The 23,586-nt window shown below is 39.5% G+C and overlaps 1 protein-coding gene across 7 annotated transcripts in view; it reads left to right on the top strand.

Moving 5' to 3' along the window:
• Positions 1–12,141: 12,141 nt before the first annotated feature.
• The window catches only part of cobll1.L (cordon-bleu WH2 repeat protein like 1 L homeolog), a 77,367-nt gene continuing 65,922 nt past the window's right edge, over positions 12,142–23,586 (top strand). For 3 of the 7 annotated variants that reach the window (XM_018235861.2, XM_041576711.1, XM_018235858.2), the window contains exons 1-2: positions 13,009–13,162; positions 14,063–14,174. In XM_018235861.2, the coding sequence (XP_018091350.1) occupies positions 13,024–13,162; positions 14,063–14,174 (251 nt within the window). In that variant the 5' untranslated portion in view covers positions 13,009–13,023. Of the gene's footprint in view, positions 12,224–12,311; positions 12,967–13,008; positions 13,163–13,182; positions 13,399–14,062; positions 14,175–23,586 lie in introns of those variants that run through there. The other 4 variants (XM_018235859.2, XM_018235862.2, XM_018235863.2 and 1 more) reach the window with 4 other exon arrangements.

Here is a 23,586-nt window from a genome sequence, read left to right as displayed (position 1 = left end):
CATCGCAACCTTCCCTTATGCTTTATTCACAACCTGAAGGCTCTACTGGCACTCCAACTGGCTGTTACAAAAAGAGTAATCTTTAAGAAAGGTATATGTCCCCTTTAATTGCTTCCACCAAGCCATGGGGTGGTGCACCTGGGTGCTACCCTGAACCAGTACAGTTGCGCAGCACTTACAGGGTGTGGTTTTCTTGAGTGTCTGTGACTCTAATTCTACATGGCTGTGTTACATGGTGCTGTTCACTGAAATCAGCTTGAGTTTTCTTACTTTTAAGCAATATAGTTTCAGGGAGCACAGAATTTTCTACACAGGTTGCCAAAAGTAAAGCAGGCCAAAGTAAGATGTCATGTACAGTCTGAACAGTTAAACTTACAGCTTTTAATTCATACTTTGGAGAACAGGTTCTGTTTGTCTGTCTAGGAGGATCATTAGTATCGACAGATACTTGTAATGGACTGAATGTGAAATCATAAATGATTAAATCATTGCAAGCATTGTACAGATGCCAGAGTGTCCCTGCAAGCATCTGCTTGTTCCCAGTAGCCCAACCCAGCACAGTGGAATGCTATGAGAACTCTATGTTTGTTTGACATCATCCTAAGCTAAGAAGCAATGCAAAAGTCATTCAGCTAAAAGTAGTTTGGTTCCATTACTATGTGTTCTTCAGGAACCTATGGACTATCACAATCTGCTGACTGACATAAAATACTTATAAATTGCAGTAGAGAACATTTACAGTACATTACAGTATTCAGATTTTTCATGAGGAATGCAATATGTAGTAAAAAGAAAACCAATTTGACACAATGGAGTTTGAGCATTTTGATGGCAAGTCTGTCTATCTGTCATCATTCCATGTGCATGGACAACACACCATAGCCACAGGCCTAAGACAATGTGAAAACCTTGCCTCTGGCGGAACTTCCTTTTCCAAACTGGAAATTTGAGTTTTAGTTTTGTCGCCCCACCCCTGGACTGATACAAATGTAGGAGAGGTAATCACTTGTGCTTTAGGTCTTGACAGTGGAGCTGTAGCTTTCATCTGTTGAAAACACTTGAAGGATTTACAGGCACCATACCTGTTATTAAATGGATAATATCATTACATCATAATCCACCTCGCCTGGATGAGTATAATTTTAGCTTTTGACAGTGGGTGTGGCCCACCTGATCTTCACAGTCAGCCCTAAGGCCTCTGCAATGACACTGGAGCAGAAATTGTATTTTTGCACTGGAAGAGAACCAGTATCAGACTAGATCTCCTAGGGTTCACCAGACAAACTGACACCCTGGGTCTGCTCTCACAGCAGTTATATATAGATAGTGCTAAATGGTATACTGTAGGTTTTCATATATGTCCACAGAAGAAATAAGGATGGGCTGATGGGTATAGTCTGGGGCCCGCTAGTGCTTGGTCCCTCAAGGAGATGCTCTGGTACTCTGATAGGCCAGTCTGGCATTAGGGAGAATAAGATTAGATAATGTGGGGAATATACTGTAGCCCACAACAACCAGATGCTGACTTCAATATCTCAACAGTGGCAGTTAGTAATCTAGTTGCTGTTGGTTACCAAAACAGAGTAAACTGGACACCTATTAATTGTACAAAGTAGGCTATCCAATCAATGGGCCTTCCAGTATTGTTGAAGAACAATTCTAAAACTGAAAGATAAAAACTGTCTGCTGAGACATTTGTCAGAGTGTTGATGACAGATCCAAAGTGACACTTGCTGGTTACAAGGAGGATGTGATCTAGTCTACTCTATAATTGTGTGGTAAAAAAAAATATATATATATATATAATATATATATATATATATTTACACCCTAATCCCTTTTCATAAAGGGACTACATATCCAAGCATGCATTTAACATATTAACAAGGTTAAGGAATGCTGAGAGCTGTAGTCCAGCAACATCAATTTGTATTCTTAAAGAAATATTGTTTCCAGGCTTGACGGCTGCGTTAAAATGCAAAATAATCCTCCAATGAGAATCCCAGTTGATCAGTGTAAATCTGGCTCCACGTTCTATGTTCCTGCAAATGGAGTTGGAAGCTTTAAGCACAATTTCCCAGCACTGAATAAGTAAGCCCTTTATCCCCATGCCTAATTCCAGTGTCATATAATGAAGCCAAAATCACATAATTATTACCGTATGTAAGATAACAAGAGGATGACATAGTGCTAGTAATCAGCATTCTCACTGGCGAATTATCTTGCATCTGTAATTAAGTTTTCGGTCAGTAGAATTTTCATTGGTGAATTGGCTTCGTTTGTAATTATGTTTTACTTTATCATCTGTAGAAAACTAGGAGGTGCAGTTGAACCTTTTAAAGCAGTAGTTTTTTTTCATTTAAGGTAGTGTTTTTTGGACTTTTTCTCAAACCCCTAACATGTGGTCAGGTGCCCCTTAATTCATAACAAGATTACAAATATTTTCAAGAATTTATAGGACAGTGAAAACTTCACCCCAAATCTCAATGTAACTGTTCCTTTAAAGAGGGTGGTTCACCTTAAAGGTAACTATTAATATGTTATAGAATGGCCAATTCTAAGCAACTTTTCAATTGGTTTTCATTATTTATTTTGTATAGTTTTGTAGATTTTCTGACTCTTTGCAGCTTTCAAATGGGAGTCGTTGACCCCTTCTAAAAAGCAAATGCTTTGTAAGGCTACAAATGTATTGTTAGTGCTAATTTTTATTACTCGTCTTTCTATTCAGGCCTCTCCTATTCATATTCCAGTCTCCTATTCAAACCAATGCATGGTTGCTAGGGTGATTTGGACCCTAGCTACCAGATTGCTTAAAATGCAAATTGAAGAGCTGCTGAATAAAAAGCCAAATAACTAAAAAAAACGTTAATAACAAAAAATGAAAACCAATTGCAAATTGTGTCAGAATATCAGTCTCTATATAATACTAAAAGTTATCTCAAAAGTGAACAACCCCTTTAAGCTGGACTATTAGAAGAAAGCTATGTATTCACCCCAACCCTTTCATTGCCTACATTCATGCTGCCCCCAAGGCCCCATAGCTTGGGATCCACTGCTTTAAGATCTATTTTTCATTCCAGCAAACTTGCTGATAGGATGTTAGCTAAATAAATCAATGTCTTTATATTACTTTCTGTTATGATTAGCTATTTTTCTTGGCTTTGGTTTGACATGCCTTTGAAATGTATTACCCACACTTGGTGTCATTGCAGGAATCATAGTATTCCTCTATTAAGAACTTATTCTGCATGTATTTCCATTTTATAGAGCCCGCCTAAATCACAACCATGTCAGCTGCTTCTGCAAAAATCCTTAAAGTGATACCGACACCAAGGCGCAGATTTATCAAGGGTCGAATTTCGAAGTACAAAAAAAAATCAGAATTCGACCATCAAATTAAAAAATCTAAATTCGACCATCAAATTAAAAATCTTCAAATTCGAATATCGAATTCAAAGTTTTTTCAGCAAATCTGGCAATCCTGGTCGAATAAAAATCACTCGAATCTGACGATTCGAGCGATTTTAGCGTACGATCGAAGGCTTTTTTTTCAATGTGTAAAGACTTAGAAAAATGTTGTAGAAGGTCCCAATAGGCTAACACAGCACTTCGGCAGGTTTAATTTGGCGAAGTATTGAAGTCGAAGTTTTTTTAAAGAGACAGTACTTTGATTATCGAATGGTCGAATAGTCGAACGATTTTTACTTTGAATCGAAGTAAAAGTAAATTCGAAGTCGTAGTATCCTACTCAATGGTCGAATTATCCAAAAAATTACTTAGAATTTTTTTACCTCGAAAATTAGTGTAGGGTCGGGAGATGGGAAAGTCCGATCGTACGTTGATTCGTACGATCGGATCTTTGCGTCTATGGCCAGCTTATGGCATCATGGACAGGTCCAGTTTGCTAGCAATGGTCGGGTTGAACAGCAAAGGTCATTGTACGAAATTATTTTATATTTGTAAAATATTCCATGAAATGTATGAAACAAGGAAATTCTGATATTGAATGTACTATTCTCAGTTTCCCAGGAGTCTGTGGTTAAATATATTGTGTGTAAAAATTGTTACAACTTGCCCTTAGAAAGCATAGCAAGTTGGATTTTGAAAAGAGAACAAACACAGTTTCTGTTAAAAAGAAAAAGGCCTGCCTTTATCTCACATGATGTTGCATTATTTGAAATCTACTTAAGCCCTGATTAAGTTGCCAAAATATTTGCTTTCTGCACTCTTTTGAAAAGGGCCACAGCTCATTTCTGATCTATCGTGTTTGATAAGGTTATGGGACCTATTACATATAGATCTTTGACTGCGGTATTATTTCCTTTATTTGAGAGTTGATGTAAGTCTACACAGGATACTGATATTGCCGCATTGTAATAAGACAATAATTACACAGTGCAACCATGTTGGCACAGTTTCAATCCTGACCCACCTCACCTCAGTGGCGTAACTAGATGTTACTGGACCCCAGAGAAAATTCAAGTTTGGGCCCCAAAACATAGCTAAGTTGATCAGTTTTACCCAGATATATTGATGTTGTCCATTAATTACGGTCTTACTGGGCCCCTGTAAGGCACTCGTCAGTCTGAAACCTTAATGGCAGCTGGTATTTTTTTTAGAGGCACATGAGGTCTCCTGCAGATTCCGTTGTTCACCAATGCCCTTTTGGGGCCCGGGCTTACTGCTGTGGAACCAACAGGAAATTTGAGCGTTTGGTAGTAAGGGTTTGTGAAGAGGTACTGGCAAGGATCAGGCAAATCGTAGTCACAAAACAGGCAAATGGGTCGAGACAGGCGGCAGGAATCAAAGTCAAACAGACAGAAGTCAAAAAACCAGGAAAAATAAGTAGCGTAAGAGTCAATTTTAGCATAATGTTTATATTTGTAAAATATCACCTTCAATCCATCACTGATATTGTTGGACTGCAACTCCCATCATGTCCTTTATAAGAGTGTGTTCTGTAACTTAAATTATAATTCAGCAAAAAGGGTTTTCATTCTATTTCTAAACATAACTATCGAGAAACTACAGTCTAAAGTCCAAGTTGCTGTGAGTGCTCTGACTAATCAAACAGCAGTCTGGGTATAGTCAAGCTGGCTTTCTACTCAGCAGACTTGGAACCTGATGAAAGTCACCTTTATCGGTGCAGATGTGTGTGTGCCATGGAATAACAAGCGCATACGTCTTTATTGTGTGCAAAACAACACAGACAGGTTAGCTGCATGCACAGAATATATGAAGGCCACTATATAATAAAATAATGTCATTTTGTGAACAAGGGAAAAGCTCTGCTGCAAAGGTTATTGGTTTAGAAGGGGGAAGTCTGGAAATACTCTTACAGTAATTATGCCATTTTGCAGGCTCCCTTATCAACAACATAGACATTTATCAGCAACTTGGCTGCTGACGTCAGTGTGAACATACTGCTCTCTGAGCACTGCCATGTCTTTTCCCCTATAAAAGTATTTCTCAGGCTCTGAGGCTGGTCTCTCTTGTGAGGCCTTATCTGGTGAACCTCAAACAGATAGCTTATTCCCTTCATACACATAATCTATTTGAATCTATTTGAAGTGCTCAACAGATGCTTTTACACTTGTCCTTACAGTGATTTTTTTTTTTTTTTTTAAGTTTTTGAAGAGGCAATGTAAAAGTTTACTTAATAATGTTGCAGAAAGGCAGCACATCTGTTATCCAGCCAGTCGGGGCTATTGCCTGAACAGAGGCTGCTGCAATTTAATTGAATTATAATCCCTCTATTTATTCAAGCTAAATACAGGTATGAGACCTGTTATTCAGAATGTAGGGTTTTCTGGATAAGGAGTCTTTGCGTATTTTGGATGTTGATACCTAAAGTCTACTATAAGCAATCATTTAAACATTAAATAAACCTAATATGATTGTTTGTTTCCAATAAGGATTAATTATAACTTGGTTGGGACCAAGTACGGGGTACTGTTTTATTATTACAGAGAAAAAGAAAATCATTTTTAAAAATGATTTTATTAAAATGGAGTCTCTGGCAGATGGCCTTCCTGTAATTTGGAGCTTTCTGGATAACGGACCCCTTATCTGTAGTGTAAACCAGATAATACAGGCCAATCGTCCAGCTGAATGAATTTAGGTAGAATTTAAGGTTCCTCTTACTTTCTAATTGGTTCATGTTTATTTCACTCACTGAGAACGGATAATTGAGTGTTATACAGGTATGGGAACCATTATCTGGAAACCCATTATGCAGAATGCTCCGAACTATGAAAAGATTGTCTCCCATAGACTCCATTTTATCCAAAAAATCCAAATAGTTGTATTAGTTCAAATAGTTTATTTAATGTTTATTTTATTTTATAGTAGACTTAAGGTATGATCCAAATTATGTAAAGATCAGTAATCCAGAAACCCCCAGATCCTGAGCATTTTGGATATCAGGTCCCTTACCTGTATATGCAATAGGCAAACCCCCCTTTCCTCTACTGCATGAACATTATAGAGGCCAGTAGGCGATGGAAACACTTCTCCCCTTCTCAGCTCTTGTAATGGACTGTGAACTGTGATCAAAAAAATCCTATATAGACACCCATGTGCTATTAACATCTGGAAAGTCACCTAGAATAACATTAAGAAGCTGAAAGGCGGAAAACTGTGTTTCAGTAGGCGATGGGCGATTTTCTCTATGTTAATCTATGTGCAACAATTGGATGGAGAAAAAAAACCCAGTTTTTTTGGACATTATTTATACGAAAAAATAAATTAGTCAATGAAAAAAAATGTTGTAGAAATTCACTCAAACGGCAGATGTAGCAATACATTTTTCAAAAAAAGAGAGTGACGTTCGGTATAACTTCAAGCTGTTATTTGCCAGTGTTTTTTTCACAGCAGGGTTTTCCACAAATAAACACTTTTCAAATTACACTGCATAGGAAAATTAAACCAACGTTAATTCTTCTGGTACCAGAACAGACTGGTCCACTGGCAGCCTGATAACGTCAGAAACCTGTTTTAGCAGTGCAGCAGCCATTATTAGGACATTTTCTAATATTAAACTTACAGGAGCTTCTTCATCAACACTGGGCAAATTTGCCCCTGGGCAGCAACCCACAGCAACCAATCAGTAATTAACTTTTTGCTGGCTGAGGGTAGAACAATGAACGCAAACATTCGATTGGTTGCCATGGTTCACTGCGCAGGTTCATCCTTATCCCGTGACCCCACAGTCTTTTAGCTTTTTCCCATTTCCTGGACAGAAAGTATAATCTCTGCCCCACTTTTTAACAGGTGATGACTCATAAACCCCGCCACCTATATTGGCTTTTTCAGTCTTAGTGAACACAGGCCCTGTTATTCTTCACTTTTTGCACTCTCATTGAACATACTGGGAGAGATGTATCTTCCCACTAGAGTCTTCCATGCTACTGTATCACACTATATACAGTACCACCCCCAATATATTTTAAAAGGGGTATAAAACTCAACCATAGCTGGAACTTTTACTCTTCCTAGCTCTCCATATTAGGCACTTCAAGCTTAATTACATATGCAAAATAATTATTGAAAGTTTTAAGAGTTACTGTTCCATTAATTCCCATTCTAATGTTGATTATGTTCATTTAGTTCATGGAATTAAGTATTGCAAACATTGCTCAATATTTCCTAAAGCATACTCACCATGGAATTAGGATGTCCTGAGGTGCAATCCATTAGACAAGAGCATCGCAGTATAATGATATGTTGTGCAGCGTACAAGAACAATCAGTGACTGTGCTTATGGCAACAGCTGGGCTTCTGCATAAACCCTGGCAATAAAACATATCTGGAGTCACTTGACATCAGTTGACATTGAGTTCAATTATGGCAGGAATTTCACAGGTATGTCTGTGCATAGGGAAGGTCGTACAAATTACCAGATGAGAATTTTATCATTTTTCCTTCTAAAGTTTCAATAAACATAATTTCTAAAAATATTAGAAATGTTTCTAATCAAAGATTTGTGTCTTAAAAGGCAAGTATACATTTCACATAAATTATGAAGTCAGGATGGGCTCCCATACACAGGACAGCCAATGAGTGTGCCGTCTAGTTTTTTTAGCCCCTGTGCACTTTCGGGTCTCTAAGCAAGGCTGCTATGGGGTACATTAAAATAACATCTGTAGGACTGTAAGTAGGTTATCCTTGTTGTAGAGTAACTATATGCAGTCAAGCCCTAAAATACTGTAGGTTTCAGTTTTGTAGAGGTAGGGTGCAAAATGCAAAAACAAGGTACAAACCAACACATTTTTGCACTGCAAGGCCACAGGTGCAGGTCTTTGCACTCCAGAATGCAAAAGTGCCTTTCTGATGAACCTGTTCTTGGCCATGTTCATGAGAGGTGGGCTGGGGTAAGTGCTGACACCTTGTCCCCTCTCCCCCTGAAATGAATGTCATTCAGATAAGCAAGTTACACCCATGCATTATGCACTGTGGATATTTAATCCATTGTGAGATGCAGATTTTGCACCCCTTATTGCTCTAATACTCGCATCTGAATCTTTAAATGGGCCCTCAAGTTTTTCTGTATTTTACACCACTTTTGGATTTTCCTCAACATTTACATCAAATGTTCCCCCATGCTTTCTTAAACATGCCTGTTGGTCTCATGTCTTTGCACTACAAAGTGGGACTTCCTCCCACAAAGACCCCAGAATTCAGGTCTAAAGAATAGTTTTGAAAAAGCCACAATTGCTTTTTTTTTTTGTTCAAGACATGCATCGGCACTGTCAGACAGTGCAGGAATCTGAAGAATTACGCGGGAGAGATATTTAGCAGATTTATTCTGAAACTGTCTAAAAGGTCATGCATCCATGCACATGAACTCAGCAATAAAATTGTGGTTTATTTCTACTGGAAATAGAATCAATATTATTTAACCCAACATAGAACAGGACATTTTTACCTACTATTCTAGTATTAGACCTTTAGATTAACTTGTAGTAAGATAAAGAATGTCCTATTCTTCGCAACTTTTCAGTTGGTCTACATTTTTTTTTATTGTTTTGGAATTATTTGCTTGCCTCTTCTGTCAATTTCCAGTTTTTAACTTGGGGTCACTGTCACCAGCAGTCAAAAACCAAATTCTATGTGAGCCTACAATGTTATTGCTTATATATCTTTCTATTCAGGGCCTCTCTTATACATCTTGAGCCTGCCATGTTATTGCTTATTTATCTTTCTGTAAAAAATTGGACCCTAGCAACCTGATAGCTGCTGAAATCCCAGGCCGGAGAGCTACTGAACAAAATGTAAAGTAACTGAAATAACACAAATCATAAAAAAAGCCTATTATGTATTAACGCAGGGGGACCCTGGAGCTACCACCACCCTGGAAGTATCCAATTTGGAAATATACTCAGGGCCCAATTACACTAGAATTATGGAGAAAACAGTACATTATGGGTAAAAAACAGGTGAATTGCAGCTAGAATTGCATTTTACACACTGCACTACACAACCAACAGCTATACAAAGGATGTCACCTCTATATTTGGATGCTAAAATAAGATGGCAGACACAATGGCGATTGTCACATGCAGCTTCAAACCAATGAGTTTATTCGATGGATAAAGTTATCCCTGGCTGGGGCGTTTCTTTCATGTGGCAAGGTGAGTACCTTGCCTCACTTTAATAAATGTGCAGGGGTCTCCCCGCTTGCATTGTGTCCTGTGTGACGGTAATTCTGCTTTGCTTTATCAGTATGGCGGTTCCATGCAAAGCCCATGTATGTATAAAACAGCCAATATTTAGGCCAAGGGCACACAACATGTGGATAAACATGGGCTGAGAATCAGTGTCTGTGCCTGAATCAGCACTGCAGCAGTGTGTTGGCCTGGGTCTAAGCACATGGTGCAGATTTTGGTGGTAAAACATGCGAGTATGCAGTTTATAAATCTGCTCTGTGAGCCTGCACCCGGCCAACACAGTGCTGCAGGCGCTGGTTCAATCGTAAGGGGTGATTCTCGGCCTGATTTTATCCGCAGGCTGAGAATCAGCCCAGTGTGCCCTTAGTCTAATGTAGTGAAAATAAACAGGTTTGTACTCTTATATAACATCTTACTGATGCATCGGGTACCCCAGATTCCGAGGAAATATCAGTATTTTCATCATCCAGAATAAGCCTCAAAACTTTCCCAATGAGCCATGAGCCTGATCTCTAGCATGGCCACCCCATCTCCTTACATGTATGTATGTCTTTATTTATAAAGTACTGTAATCTTACAATATATAAAAGTACAGATAGGGAGGACAAGTGACATAATAAATATATATAAGTACACCGGACTTACGTGCCATATGGTAAGAGAGACAGTAGGAAGGATTTCCCTACCCAGTACAGCTTACAGTCTATTTAAATAGGCAGATACTGTAGATACCTGCTGAGCTCAGTCTCCTTAATCCAAAGACAATGAACTTGTCATATTTTATCTAGAGTGATTACCCCCTACCAACTTCAACAAACTATTTGACCCCCCCCCTCCACTTCATCTTAAATAGAAACTTTTATAATGAAAGCCCTACAGGGTAGAGAGTGCACATGCAGAGATACACAGCAGCTCCTGCTTGTTTTATGTTACCAGCTGAGCATTCTTTCTGGCACTGTTACTAGTTGGGGTAATTAAATGCCTGGAAACAAGTAACACGCCTCCCACCAACTCACCAAATAAAATATCTGGGACTAGAACAGACTTTCAAGTCATGTCAGCACGAGCATGAGCAGGAATCCTGTAAGTCTGTGACCTGCTCTTAACCCTCCCTTTAAATCACATTCTTCGGGGAAATCATTGAGTGAGTGTGAATAGTAAGGCAGCTTTACTTGTCACTGCAATATCAAAGTGAGTGTTTTAATTGCATGTGGTTTGTGCATATAGTTACATGTTTGTACGTGTGTATGTATTGTAGGGATGCATCGAATTCACTATCCTTGGTGTAAGATTCGTCAGAATACCAAACCGGATCCTAGTTTGCATATGCAAATTAGGGGTAGGAAAGGAAAAAGTGGAAATATTTCTTCTTTTGTGACAAAAAGTCACGTGATTACCCCACCCGCCCCTAATTTATATATGCAAATTAGGATTTCGATTTGGTTCAGCCAGGCACAAGGATTCGCCCGAATCCGAATCCTGCTGAAAAAGGCCAAATTCCAAACTGAATCCTGGATTCGGTGCATCCCTAATGTATTGTATGTATGCAGGGCCGCCATAAGGGGGGGACAAGGGGTACAAGTGTCCCGAGCCTAAAGGGGGGCCCAGCAGTGCTGCACTTTTGAAAGAGTCGGGCCCCCCTTGACAGCGCCAAAACCGTGCGACCATTTCTGAAGTCCCATGCAGCAGAAATGCAGAAGTGCGGAAAAGCCAAAGTCCCGAAGCGGCGAAAAGACATAAGCCACGGAAACAGCCGAAGCTGAACTCCCGAGGGTGAAAAGACCCGAGCGGCGAAAAGATCCGAAGCAACGTAAATAGCTGAGGCCGAACTCCCGAAGCGGCAAAAAGACTCAAAGTCATGAAAACAGACACAATTTAAGTCCTGAAGCTGCGAAAAGACCCAAAGTCACAAAAACAGCCAAAATTGAAGTCACGAAAGGAGGCGAAGTTGAAGTCCTGAAGCCATGAGTTCAATTTTACTGAATACCAATTTGTGTTTTTTTTTATTTTTTTTAATCCCCTGGCCACCAATGTATTATTTTAATATTGTATAGGCCCCTGCCACCAATGTTTTTTTAAAAAATATTCTTTATGGCCCCAATATTTTTAACTTTTAAGGGGGGCCCTGGCGCCAATGTTTTTTTTAAAAAATATTCTTTGGGGCCCTGATTATTTTTAACTTGTTAGGGGAGCCCTGGCACCAATGTTTGTTTTTTTAACTTGTTGGAGGGCCCTGACCACCAAATTTTTAAATCATTTTTAAGGGAGGCCCTGGCACCACAGTTTTTTTTTAACTTATAAGGGGGCCCTAACCATATAAAATAGCTTTTTATAATGTGTGTGTAGGGGGGTTACCTTTTTTAGCACTGATGTCTGTGTGGTCTTTTACCTGTTGTGTGGAGTGGGCAGGATCTAGGGTGGGGCTTGGGGTGGGGCCCCCAAATTTTTTGTTGTTGTAAGGTCCTGTGATTTCTATTGGTGGCCCTGTATGTATGTATTAGTGTGTGTGTGTAAATGTTTACACGAACAGGAGGACGGCACTCCGGCAAAAACAGGTTTTTATTGCTGGGTACTGTAGGAATACATAGGCCTAAAATAATGTTTAGTTCCTATAAGTCACTGCAGTAGTGCAGATATGCCTAGTATTGTTAACAGGTGTGTGCACAATATCCAGGTGTGTATAGGCTTGTGTTGTTGAGAGTGTAGTGCAGTGTGCATGCAGAATACAGGTAAGTGTGTAATATACAGTGGGTGTGCTCGCTTGAGCTTAGTTTGTTTGTTTGGGTTGGAAGTTCAGTGAGAGGGATCTTGTGAGTGTTACACAGCCTGGGTGTTTGTGTATAGGAAGTGTGTCACTGTCAGTTTGTTAGTGTTCAGTAGCATGTGTTTATACAAGTAGTGTGTGTGTTTGCCAGTGTGTAGGCTCTGCCTGTTTGCTGTACAGGTGCTGCCCTCCCTCACTACTGTGCCCTCCCTCAATCACTGCTCCTGTTGGACTTTGCCCCTCCCGACTGCCGCACAAAAGTCAGTGGGACACTAACACGGACACTAACACACACTCGGCTCCTGTGACCGGCGGCAGGGAATGTGAATGAGAGAGGGAGGCAGTTCTGTGCAACGAGAAGACTCGTCTCGTACTTAGTAACATCAAGTTTCAACTTGAGCGCCCGACCCTCCTGCTGTGGCGCGCACAGTTAACTCCCAGGCCGGGCGAGGGGCGGGGAGAAGCGGGAGGCTGTGCCAGTGCGAGGGCACGAACAGAACAGCCTCTGTTTCCCAGGGAATCGCAGAACACAAGGTTGGTCCGCGCTCTCCCTCCTTCCTGGGGCAGAAAGTTTTCCTGGGTGGAGTGCGGATGGTGAGGGGGCGGGGGTGGGGTGGTAGTGCCACTGACACGGGAGCTTCTCATGGGCAGCCAACATATGTGACCGGCACAGATCCACGTACCCAAGCAGCACTGACAACAGCGGGACATTCGCCTCCAGCCCTTGTATGTATGTATTTAGGCTGACTTCTTTACTTTGCACCAGGCATGCCTAGCCTTTATTTATGGACTACAACTCCCACAATGCCGTGACAGAGGAGGGGAAATGGGAAAAGTCATTGCAACTGTAAGGCTAGTCAACAGGGGGAGCCACTGTGTCTGGTGACAATAGCATGTGTAGTAGAGGGCATTTAACTCCATGCTGCTTGTTGGATTGTTGTGATTTGTGAAGTCGCATTTCTTCAGGTGAGGTGCAACCTGCAACTGCTGCAATTAGCAATATGTATTGCAGGAATATGCCTAGTGCAGCCCTCCAGCTGTTTAGTATACGTCATTCCCAGTGAGCCATGACAGCTTGGAGGTTACTGGGAGTTGTGCTTCAACACCAGTTATTATTGATCTGCAACTCCCAGCATCTTAATGATAGCGGAAAGCACTTGTACCTATGCATTGTGTCTCAGGTTTTTTTTCCTCGGATATTCAGAGAGACACAATAATACATGGCTTGTTTGGGTTGAATGCAGCTATTGCTGCCAGGTATAATTAGCAGAGGTTCTCCCATACGTGACACACGTGAACCCGACTGTAAAAAAACAAACCTTATTGAATGCAGTGCAACTAAATCTCTGTTTTGTCTACAGAGACAAAAAAAAAATGATCATGTCTCATGACCCTGCCTTTTAATAAATCCTCAGTGTCAATCATTATCTGGCTGAACTGCAATACTTTATCTGGATGCAGGGAGTTGTAGGTCACCTACAGAAAATGACAAACTCTAGCCCAGATTGCCATTGAAAATAGAGATATTTAAGCGCTTATTATACTAACAGTTTAGGTCCCCTGGGCCTTTGAAGCGCCACAGTGTAATCGGTGACAGGATGTATGAAATTATATTTCCGTTTGTCTGCAGCTTGTGTAAGGAAGACAGACCTTGTTGCATGGTCAAGACACCACCAGGGAATGGACGATTCAGGGTCCTGGTCAGAGACTTCTAATCCTGAAGGAACCTTGGCACTGTCTGGGTAAGATCCTGCTGAAGTAAATCAGATTATGGACTCTTGACTGTTGTGCAATGTTTGACTATGCTGTGGCACAATATCGAAGCCAAGACAGGTAGAGAAAGCTGCGGCAGTGAGTAAACCCCGGGGTGGCAGCGTTTGTTTGTGATTGATCTTGAAACACGTGTTTGTTATATGTATTTCGGTCAATAAGTAAAAATTGGCATGACTGTGCCATATAGCTCTGCAACCAAGAGTATCCATGCTATGTTGTGCAATAGTAGCTCCTGAGCATTTTCTGTTTGTTAAAAAAGTGCTTACAGGTATGGGTTCTATTATATAGAAACCTATTATCTATAGCAGTGGTCACCAACCAGTTGCTCGCGAGCAACATGTTGCTCTCCAACCCCTTGGATGTTGCTCCCAGTGGCCTCAAAGCAGGTGCTTATTTTTGAATTCCAGGCTTGGTGGCAAGTTTTAGTTGCATAAAAACCAGTTGTACTGCCAAACAGCCTCAATGTGGGTTGATAATCTGCATAGGGTCTACTAAATGGCCAATCGCAGCCCGTATTTGGCACCCTAGGAACATTTTTCATGCTAGTGTTGCTCTGCAACTCCTTTTACTTCTGAATGTTGGTCACGGGTTCTAAAGGTTGGGGATCCCTGATCTATAGAGTCCCATTCCTATGGAATTGCTGTTTCCTCTGTAATAGTTTACATACAATTTGCCACCCAACAGACAGATTGCTTAGCTGCTTGACCTGCCTGAGAAAGCAGCCAATAGGAATGTCAGCTGGACACCAACATCCAACTATGGAGGCGAGTACTTACATGAGGATGTGTGCAAGAGGCCATACGCCTAAACGAAGGAGAGGAGAAATCCATAAATGAATAGAAAGCAGCCTGTGAGGTTTCTCTGGGACGGCAGTGAGACAAGACACTTTTTGTATATGGCATTTACAGACCAACCGCTCAGCACTGCACCTTATGAATATATAAACATGCTGCCCTGTTCCACTATGAACTGATATATTGTTGACTTTTTTTGGGTATTCATGGGAAACTATGTACCCTGCTACATACTCTTGTGACTTCTGCCGTTTCAACAGCACATCACTTGTTTTGCATAGGGGAAACACTGCTGGTATGACTGAGGCAATTATCTACAGGAGAAATATGCCATGTTTACCAATGGGCTTTATCTTATTAACAAAAAGACGAAATAGGAGGGCATTTTATTATTAGATTGACAGTTGATGCATCTGTGAATGTGAGTGGGAGCTGCAATATTGCTTGGCTGGCATATTATATGTTGAATATTGTATCAGTAAGACATAGAGGTATAGAAATTCCTGTGTGCAGCTGCCAAATGCAGAAGTTGTATTGTCTCATTACATTCCCCACACTACTGTCCTCACCGGTGGTGACTGAATGGTTCCCGACCAATCACAACAGTTACGGAGACGATTTAGCATGTGCGTTTTTACCCTGAGGGCATTACAGCATTTTGGCTGCTTTCCTGCTGCAGTGTGGCACATACACGTATTAACAACCAGTTCTCCTGCAACAATAGATCCTGGTTAAATCTGTGCACAATGTATTTCAGTTTTAGATTGAGGTTGTATGGGATTACTTTCGGCTAATGGGTGCCTACCTGAGGATTTCTTTGGTTCTTTTACTGTTGATTTGCTCTTGAATTATACCAATTTAACTTAGATTTTGTGACAGACCTACTGCTTGGTTTGTTTTGCAATTGTACTCCAGTGTAAACAATAGAAACCATTCAACAGTTGTCATTTTTGTGATACACCAGGTGCATAGGTGGATAATTCAGTTGGTAGATGAATCAGGTGTACAAGTGCATAAATCAGTGACATGGTTGGATAAATCAGTTGCACAGGTGGAAAAATGAGTTGCAGAGGAACATAAATCAGTCACACAGTTGGAGAAATTAATCACACTGAAGGACAAATCACACAGGTGGATAAATCAGTCACACATGCGGTTAAATCAGTCACACTGTTGGAGAAATGAATCACACAGGAGGACAAATCAATCACATAGGTGGATAAATCAGTTACACAGATGGTTAAATCAGGTGAATGGGTGAATAAATCAGTAGCACGGGTGGTACATTAGTTGCTCATGTAGATAAATCAGTTTCACAGGTGGATACATGCATGGATAAGTTGGCAGGTAAACCACTCACACAAATAGATAAATCAATCAGTCACACATGAGTATAAATCACAGGAGGATAAATCAGTGACATAGGTTGATAAATCAGTCACACAAGAGGATAAATCAGTCACACATGAGGATAAATCAGGTGCACAAGTGGATGCCAGTTGCACAGGAGGGCCAGTTAGAATAGCCAGCCACTTACTCTACCATATACTGTATGGTGTTGTATGGTTAGACAATGACAATGTATAGAGTAGAGATTGGAGACGCTGTTGATAACATTTGGCATGTCAACCTGTTTCATTAAAAAAAAATCCCAGGTGCCATTGCTCTTATAAGAGGTGTTACAGTTAGAAGCCAGGATCAGCAGAACCCAGGCGGCAAAGGACACAATGAGAACGTTCTTCATTCTAAAGCTACTTCACAAAGCAGGCATTCTAACTGAATTTAATAAGTAACATAGTAAGTTAGAATGAAAAAACTTAAATCTATCACACTCCAAATGGCTGTACAAAATGTATCCATAGCAAGGCAAATGAAAAGCTCAGAAAGCTGCTGAATCAGTCTTACTGGGAAAGTATTGTTTTGGAAAACCCTGTGCCCAATTGCTTCTTATGGGATCAGTGTCACAAAAAGAGCAAGCTCTTGATGCTCAAAAAATTCCAACAACTATAATCTGTCATTGGCAATATTATATAGACAACTAGAGCAGACCCATCAAAAGAGGACAATATGAATGGTGATTTCTAAGCACAATGGGATGTTCTAACTTGTCCTATAGATATCTCTCTGATTTTCATATAGATATTGGTCGGGCAAGCTATTGACCAATAAGCTGCCAACTTGCTAGTGCTCCCACATATCTGACTTTTTTGTAAACTTTGTTGGGAGTAGCTGAATGAGCAGTGTGTCTGAATAAAAAATCACTGGATTCAAATTGGCTCTCCAGAGTGAACTTTTGCCTACAGCTTATATTTGAACCCATGTATGGCCAGCTCTACATTCTTTGTCAGGTTGTTTCAGGGTCAATATTGCTGACTGAGAATTGCCTTTATGGATGTTCCTGCATCAGCATATTCATGGAGTGAGTCCATCATCTTGCCCTAGGGGTGTGTGTGGCTGGTGCGCTGTACAAAACATTCACACACATTTCAACTCCTGACTCATATCTGGCAACAAAACCAACAAATTTGAGTAAGATAAAATGCCAAACTTTAATATATTACCTACAGTTCTGCTGTGACCTCATTTTTTCCCCCCGCCGCTTTGGCAAGTATTAGTGACATTTGCACATATTCAATGAAGAGAAATTTAGAAGAATGCAGTTTTTGGCTGCTCATTTGTGGCATGTAAAACTTTCGCAAACGACTTAAACATGAAAATACTGGAAGATCTGTGAAGTTTGGCAAGCAGGCCCATATTTCATTTTAAATAGCAATATATATTTTTTGCTACAATTTGCCTTGTAGATAACCTTTTCTGTCAATATATATGTATGATATTAATGAAAATGTAACAGCTACTGAAAGCTGTATGTCGGCAGAGTTGCACTTGCTGCAATTGGACCGGATGCATGAAAACTGCTCCTGTGCATGTTGCAGCTAACTCTTCAAAAGCAGCATTTGCATATGATTTCTTCATACTCCTATTGATGCAGAGTGCTGTGGGAACCCTGGAGTTGCTGCTACAGTTGGGGTGGCGGTAACGACAGGGTCCCACTCCCTTTGGCAGCAATGGGTGCACAATTCAGCAGAAGAGGCGGAACGGAATGGCTCTGTACAGAATTGCAGCATTTGTGTGCAAATACGTATTATGCATTTATGTTTGCATAAGCTTTTTTTGTAACTTTAGCAGTAATGTCTCAAATTAGTAAGGCCTGTGTGGAACCTAAGCAGGTCAGCAAAAGCGACCAGTTCAGACTATGTGAAATGGAATGAAACTGACAAGCAACTTGTTTTTTACTAACGTTTCCTTAATAATTATGTAGATGATTAATAAAAATGCATTAATTTTGAACACCCATAAACACAACTCCTGAACACGATATACTTCTCCCAGCTTTATAATGGCATGATGTTGAGAGTTGTAGTTTTGCAGTAACTGGAGGGCTACAGGTTGGATAGTTCAAACTTCAAAGCTGTGCTATTTGTTATAACAGACCAGAGTCTGTCTTTGATAAGTCATCTTGGCTCGTATTTCCTTCATACCTCTCATATAGATAATATAAACAACTCAAACTACCCATACACTTCAGATTCAGTTGAATGCAGAATATTCCGCAAATGAGATGCCGAAACAATTATCAAATAATTAATGGGACTGGCTGTCATGAAATACAGTATCTATTGGACCCCTACTGTTCTGTGCTGCTAAATACAATGGCATTCAGTCCACTCCCAAAACAAGATTATGTATCTGGCTAATCCTTAAACTGATCCTTCAGTAGTTTTTCATTTCACCTCCATTACAATATACTCCTTTGTATCGGCTTAGTGACTTTCTTTAAACAACCGGTGTTCATTTCAAACCCCCCACCCCCAGCACAAAAAGCACAATGCTCATAACGAGAACTTGCTGAAGTGGAATATATGCCAAGTTATATGGGGAGGGACCTTACTGCAGATACAAAGTCCAGAGGGAAGTTGGCCAAAATGTGAATATTTCTTCTCTGTGGAGCATGTGATATGTGTAAGTGCCAACCTTTAGACTCCTCCTCTGCAAGGCCCTTGAAGAATGGAGCTCACTTTATAAGCGTGAACATCCACATACCTCCCATCCATCCCGTTTTTAGAGGGACAGTCCCTCTTTTGACAGCTCAACCTGCAGTCCCTCATTTGTACTGGAAAGTCACGTTTTTCTCTGCACTGAACAGCCACAAAAAGAAGCAATGTTTCTAACTTAATTGGCTTTTGGCAGAGAGCCCAGAACAGCCACCAGGTGCACTTGGAAACTTTTGTAACAATTTCAGATAAGCAAATAAGTAATTGTAACAATATAAGATAACAGGTCTCTTGGAGAAACTGGGACTCACAGCTTAAAGAGCAATTCACCTACATTAGCTAAACTGTAATAACAAAAAAAAAAACACAGAAATGTGTTCAAACTTTCATAACCTGACAAATTTTTTAAAATGAACATGGTAATTAGGGGGTGTGACCACAAAATATATGTAGTCTTACAGAGCATTTGTTGTTTAGATGGAGTAAGTGACCCCCATTTGAAGGTTAGAAGGAGTCAGAAGAAAAAGGCACATAATTAAAAAACTATACAAAATAAATAATGAAGACCAACTGAAAAGTTCTTAGTATTGGTGATTCTATAACTTACTAAAAAAATGACTTAAAGATGAATCACCCCTTTTAATAATGCACACCCAAACACATTCTAGCACATCATTAGAGATGGGGCTTGTCTGCTGGCACACCTCAACTCCTTACCACAAGAATGATAGCAAAGCAATGGTTCCAAAACATCAGGGTGTTCTTAGCCAATACGGCTTGGTAACATTTCTGTCAAACTGAGGCCCATATAATGACAGATAATTCAACAATGAGTATCCTGCCTGGTCTGTGTGGAGACACATAAGTGCACTTTGGATAGGTCATATTATCTCCTTGTTGATTTTTAAAGAAAATATTTTAAAGGGTAAGTATGTCTTTGTAGGAGCAGACTGTTTTCTATTTCTGTGTGCTTGAACTGTTAAATCATTATTACTTGCTCTCTATAAAGCTCTGTTGTAGCTAAATAAATACAGATTAACAGTCATAATTATATTACTATTAGTATTAGTGTGCTATATATACCTAGTAAGCTGGGCTGGGCTGATTTTGTCATTCAGTTTGGTGATGTTTGTGAGTATTAAGATGTATTAAGCTGCACAAGTGTTTTGTTACACGTGGTCACACCATTATGTATTGGTTACAGTGAAGCCTTCTGTATATCTATAATGAACAAAATCAGGGTGCAAGTCTGTGTTGTTACTATTTTGGACCACTGCAGCTTTTACAAAATTCATTATAAATAGGACGATGTGAGATAATAATGGTAGAAGTTTTATGAGAAGCTGCAGAAGCTGAAATTTTAGAAATAGGTGATGTTGGAGTAATTGGCAGTATTTCTCAAACCATGACCTTTTCTCTAACTTTGACAGGTTATTTAATAGGTCCTCAGGCAACAAAAATGCAGGTGTTGTAGCAGTTATATTGCATACATGCAAGTAGCTCTGGGCTTGCAATTGTCCTCCAGAGGTAGGTCGGTATGTGTTCTAGGCAGACAAATTTGGCATTTGCCAGTCTTGCCGGTGAGAAGGAATGCTTGCATTCTCACTGTGCCGTAGCCCTGAAGGAAGCACTTGAATGAGTGCCGTTTTGGGTGGGGTATGTGAAAAGCTGCAATAAAGCATGTGGATAATACATGCAGTGACACAAAGTATTTGTAGGCTCCAGCATAATGGGTGTAGAAACACAAATGCCTTGTTAAACAATACAAAGGCATTTCCTTCATACATGTCAGAACCTGCTTCTCCCGACATTGTCTGTCCGAAAAGCCAGGGCTATGTATTCAGTAGAGCATTTTATATAGAGCAGATATGTGAAATACAGCACTGTAATGAACCTGCCATAACCTGGCTGCTGTTCCAACATCTGTCTCTGAGAGTACTTGGGTTATGTATGCTTACTGTAACATACAGGTATGGGATCTGTTATACAGAATGCTTGGGACCTGGGGTTTTCTGGATAATGGATCTCCATACTTTAAGTCTGCTAAAAAAAAAAACATTGATTAAACTCGATGGAATGTTTTGCCTCCAAAAAGGATTAATTATATCTTAGTTGTGATCAAGTACAACACACTGTTTTTTTATTACATATTTATTTAAAAAAATGTAACTATTTGATTAAAATGGAGTCTATGGGACATGACCATCTTATAATTCGGATCGTTCTGAATAACGGTTGCCAAATAACGGATCCTATACCTGTACTGCACAATAGGAATCATATAGGAAAAGCAATAGCTGTGTGATAAGGGGTACGTGAGGGCCTATTTATCAACTATCAAGTCCCATTTTTGTGGTTTTAGTGGTTCTTGAAACCATGACTAAACTCACAAACTCTAAAACTACGAATGTCGTAAAATTTATTACCAAATTACACTGAACTCTGCAGTAAATAATTTGAATACCTCGAAAACCTCTAAAAATGTGAGAGTTTCGGACAATTCCTAGCAAAAAAACCCTGCAAAAGTCAGAATTGATTTAGAACAGTCCAAAAAGATCAGCGCAGCTCCCACGTACTTCTACAGGACCATGACAACTTTTACCTGGTGAAGTTTTGTATAAGTGGTTTTTGTGGATTTTACACGTAATACATCTCAATTGTTTTAGAGATTTTTTAAAAGAATGTGAAAACCATTAATTTTTTGAAATCTTTGGAAAAATTAAAATTCACTTGTTAGTAAATGACCCCCTTAGGGTCCTACAAAAAATTATGTAAAAGTAGTACAGGTATGGGATCCGTGATCTGGAAAACCTGTTGTAGAGAGCTTGGAATCATGAAAAGCACATCTTCCATAGACTCCATTTTATTCTAATAATTAACATTTTTAAAATGTATTAATAAGTGTAACAGCATGAATTTTATCGTTAGGGTGGTGGTGTACAGTAAAAAAATATTTGGATAAATATGCCATTTTGGACTTTTTAATGGATTCTTCAGATTAGTTCAGTGAAGTTGATGTATGATATAAAATAATGTGTAAGCATTAATACACAACTTAAAAAATACACTGTTTAAAATCTTTCACACAGCTTGCTAATAGGTCCCTAATATAGGTATCCGTTGTTACTAATTTGTAACCTTAGAGTGGGCCCCATAAACCTTTTTTTTGGGTTATAATGACTTAACAAGTAGTCCAGGGGCTTGACTTAGTAGCCTAGGGGATGCATACCTTCCATTATTTGGATGTCAAAAAACACATTTTTCCCATACAATCACATACCCATGATTTACCAGAAATCCATCTTAAAGGGCTGGTTCAACTTCACGTTAACTTTTAGCATGTTATGGAATGGCTAATTCTAAGCAAATTTTTCATTATAATTTTTGAATATTGGGCTTCTTTTCCTGATTCTTTCCAGCTTTTAATTGTGGTTCACTGACCACATCTAAAAACAAATGCTCTGTAGGGTTACACATTGTTATTGTTATTGCTTTTATTCAGGCCCTCTCCTATTTATAGTCTGGTCTTTTATTCAAATCTATGCACGGTTGCTATGGCAGTTTGGACCATAGCAACCACATTGCTTAATTTGCAAACTGGAGAGCTGCTGATTAAAAAGCTAAATAACTCAAAAACATAAATAATAAAAAAACAATTGCACATTGTCTCACTCTCTACATCATATTAAAAGTTAATTTAAAGGTAAACAAACACTTTAACTTTCTTGTTAACTGTACTGTAGGGATCAGTAATTTGGAACTGTCCAGCAGAAACCAATTGGGAGGAATGGGTATGTGGTCTGGGATTTGGGTGCATCACAACCAGTGCATAGAACCAGATTTTTTTTAATTTCTTATACCAAGGCATCAGCTATACCAACACTGGTATACCTACATTTATGCAAGGAAAGATGAGGGTATAGAGGACATTTAAAAGCACACATTAGCAATAAGCATTAGGTAGATGATCCTTTCTTTAACTGTTAATGTATGTCTGGTACAAGAAATTTTATGACATATTCTCATGCTATTTATAAATAATCCTCTAATTGCCTTATTGAAAAGGATGTATTTAATTTACTCTTCAGGTATAATCACATAAAGGGGAAGAACATAAGAAATTCAGTGGTCCTTTAAAGTAATAAGAAATACAGCTGGTACTAATGGCAGGATGTTGCTGTTACTTGTTACTTCTGAAAGTGTGGTTAAACGGGCGATGTGAGTCATTTAGAGGTGGCGTGATTTAAAGATTTGTGTGTTTAAGCAGAAAAAACGGAAATAAACTTTCCGTATATTGTAGAATCTACTTCTATTATATATAATTGCCTGGATGTGATTTGAATTAGAAGAAAATGTATAATACTATAAGGCAGTGAATGCCTAACTGTAATGCTGCCCCCCCGTATCTGTAATTTAAGGGGTAGGTCACCTTAAAATTAACTGACATTTACTTATACTGTAGATGGATGTATGAGCCAGTGGTTATAACACTGGAAATTTAGCAGATATCTGGTTGCTAGGATGCCACTAGG

Source organism: Xenopus laevis, chromosome 9_10L (assembly GCF_017654675.1).
Source record: "Xenopus laevis strain J_2021 chromosome 9_10L, Xenopus_laevis_v10.1, whole genome shotgun sequence".
Taxonomy (NCBI): Eukaryota; Metazoa; Chordata; class Amphibia; order Anura; family Pipidae; genus Xenopus; species Xenopus laevis.
This window is presented reverse-complemented; position numbering and strand designations above follow the sequence as displayed.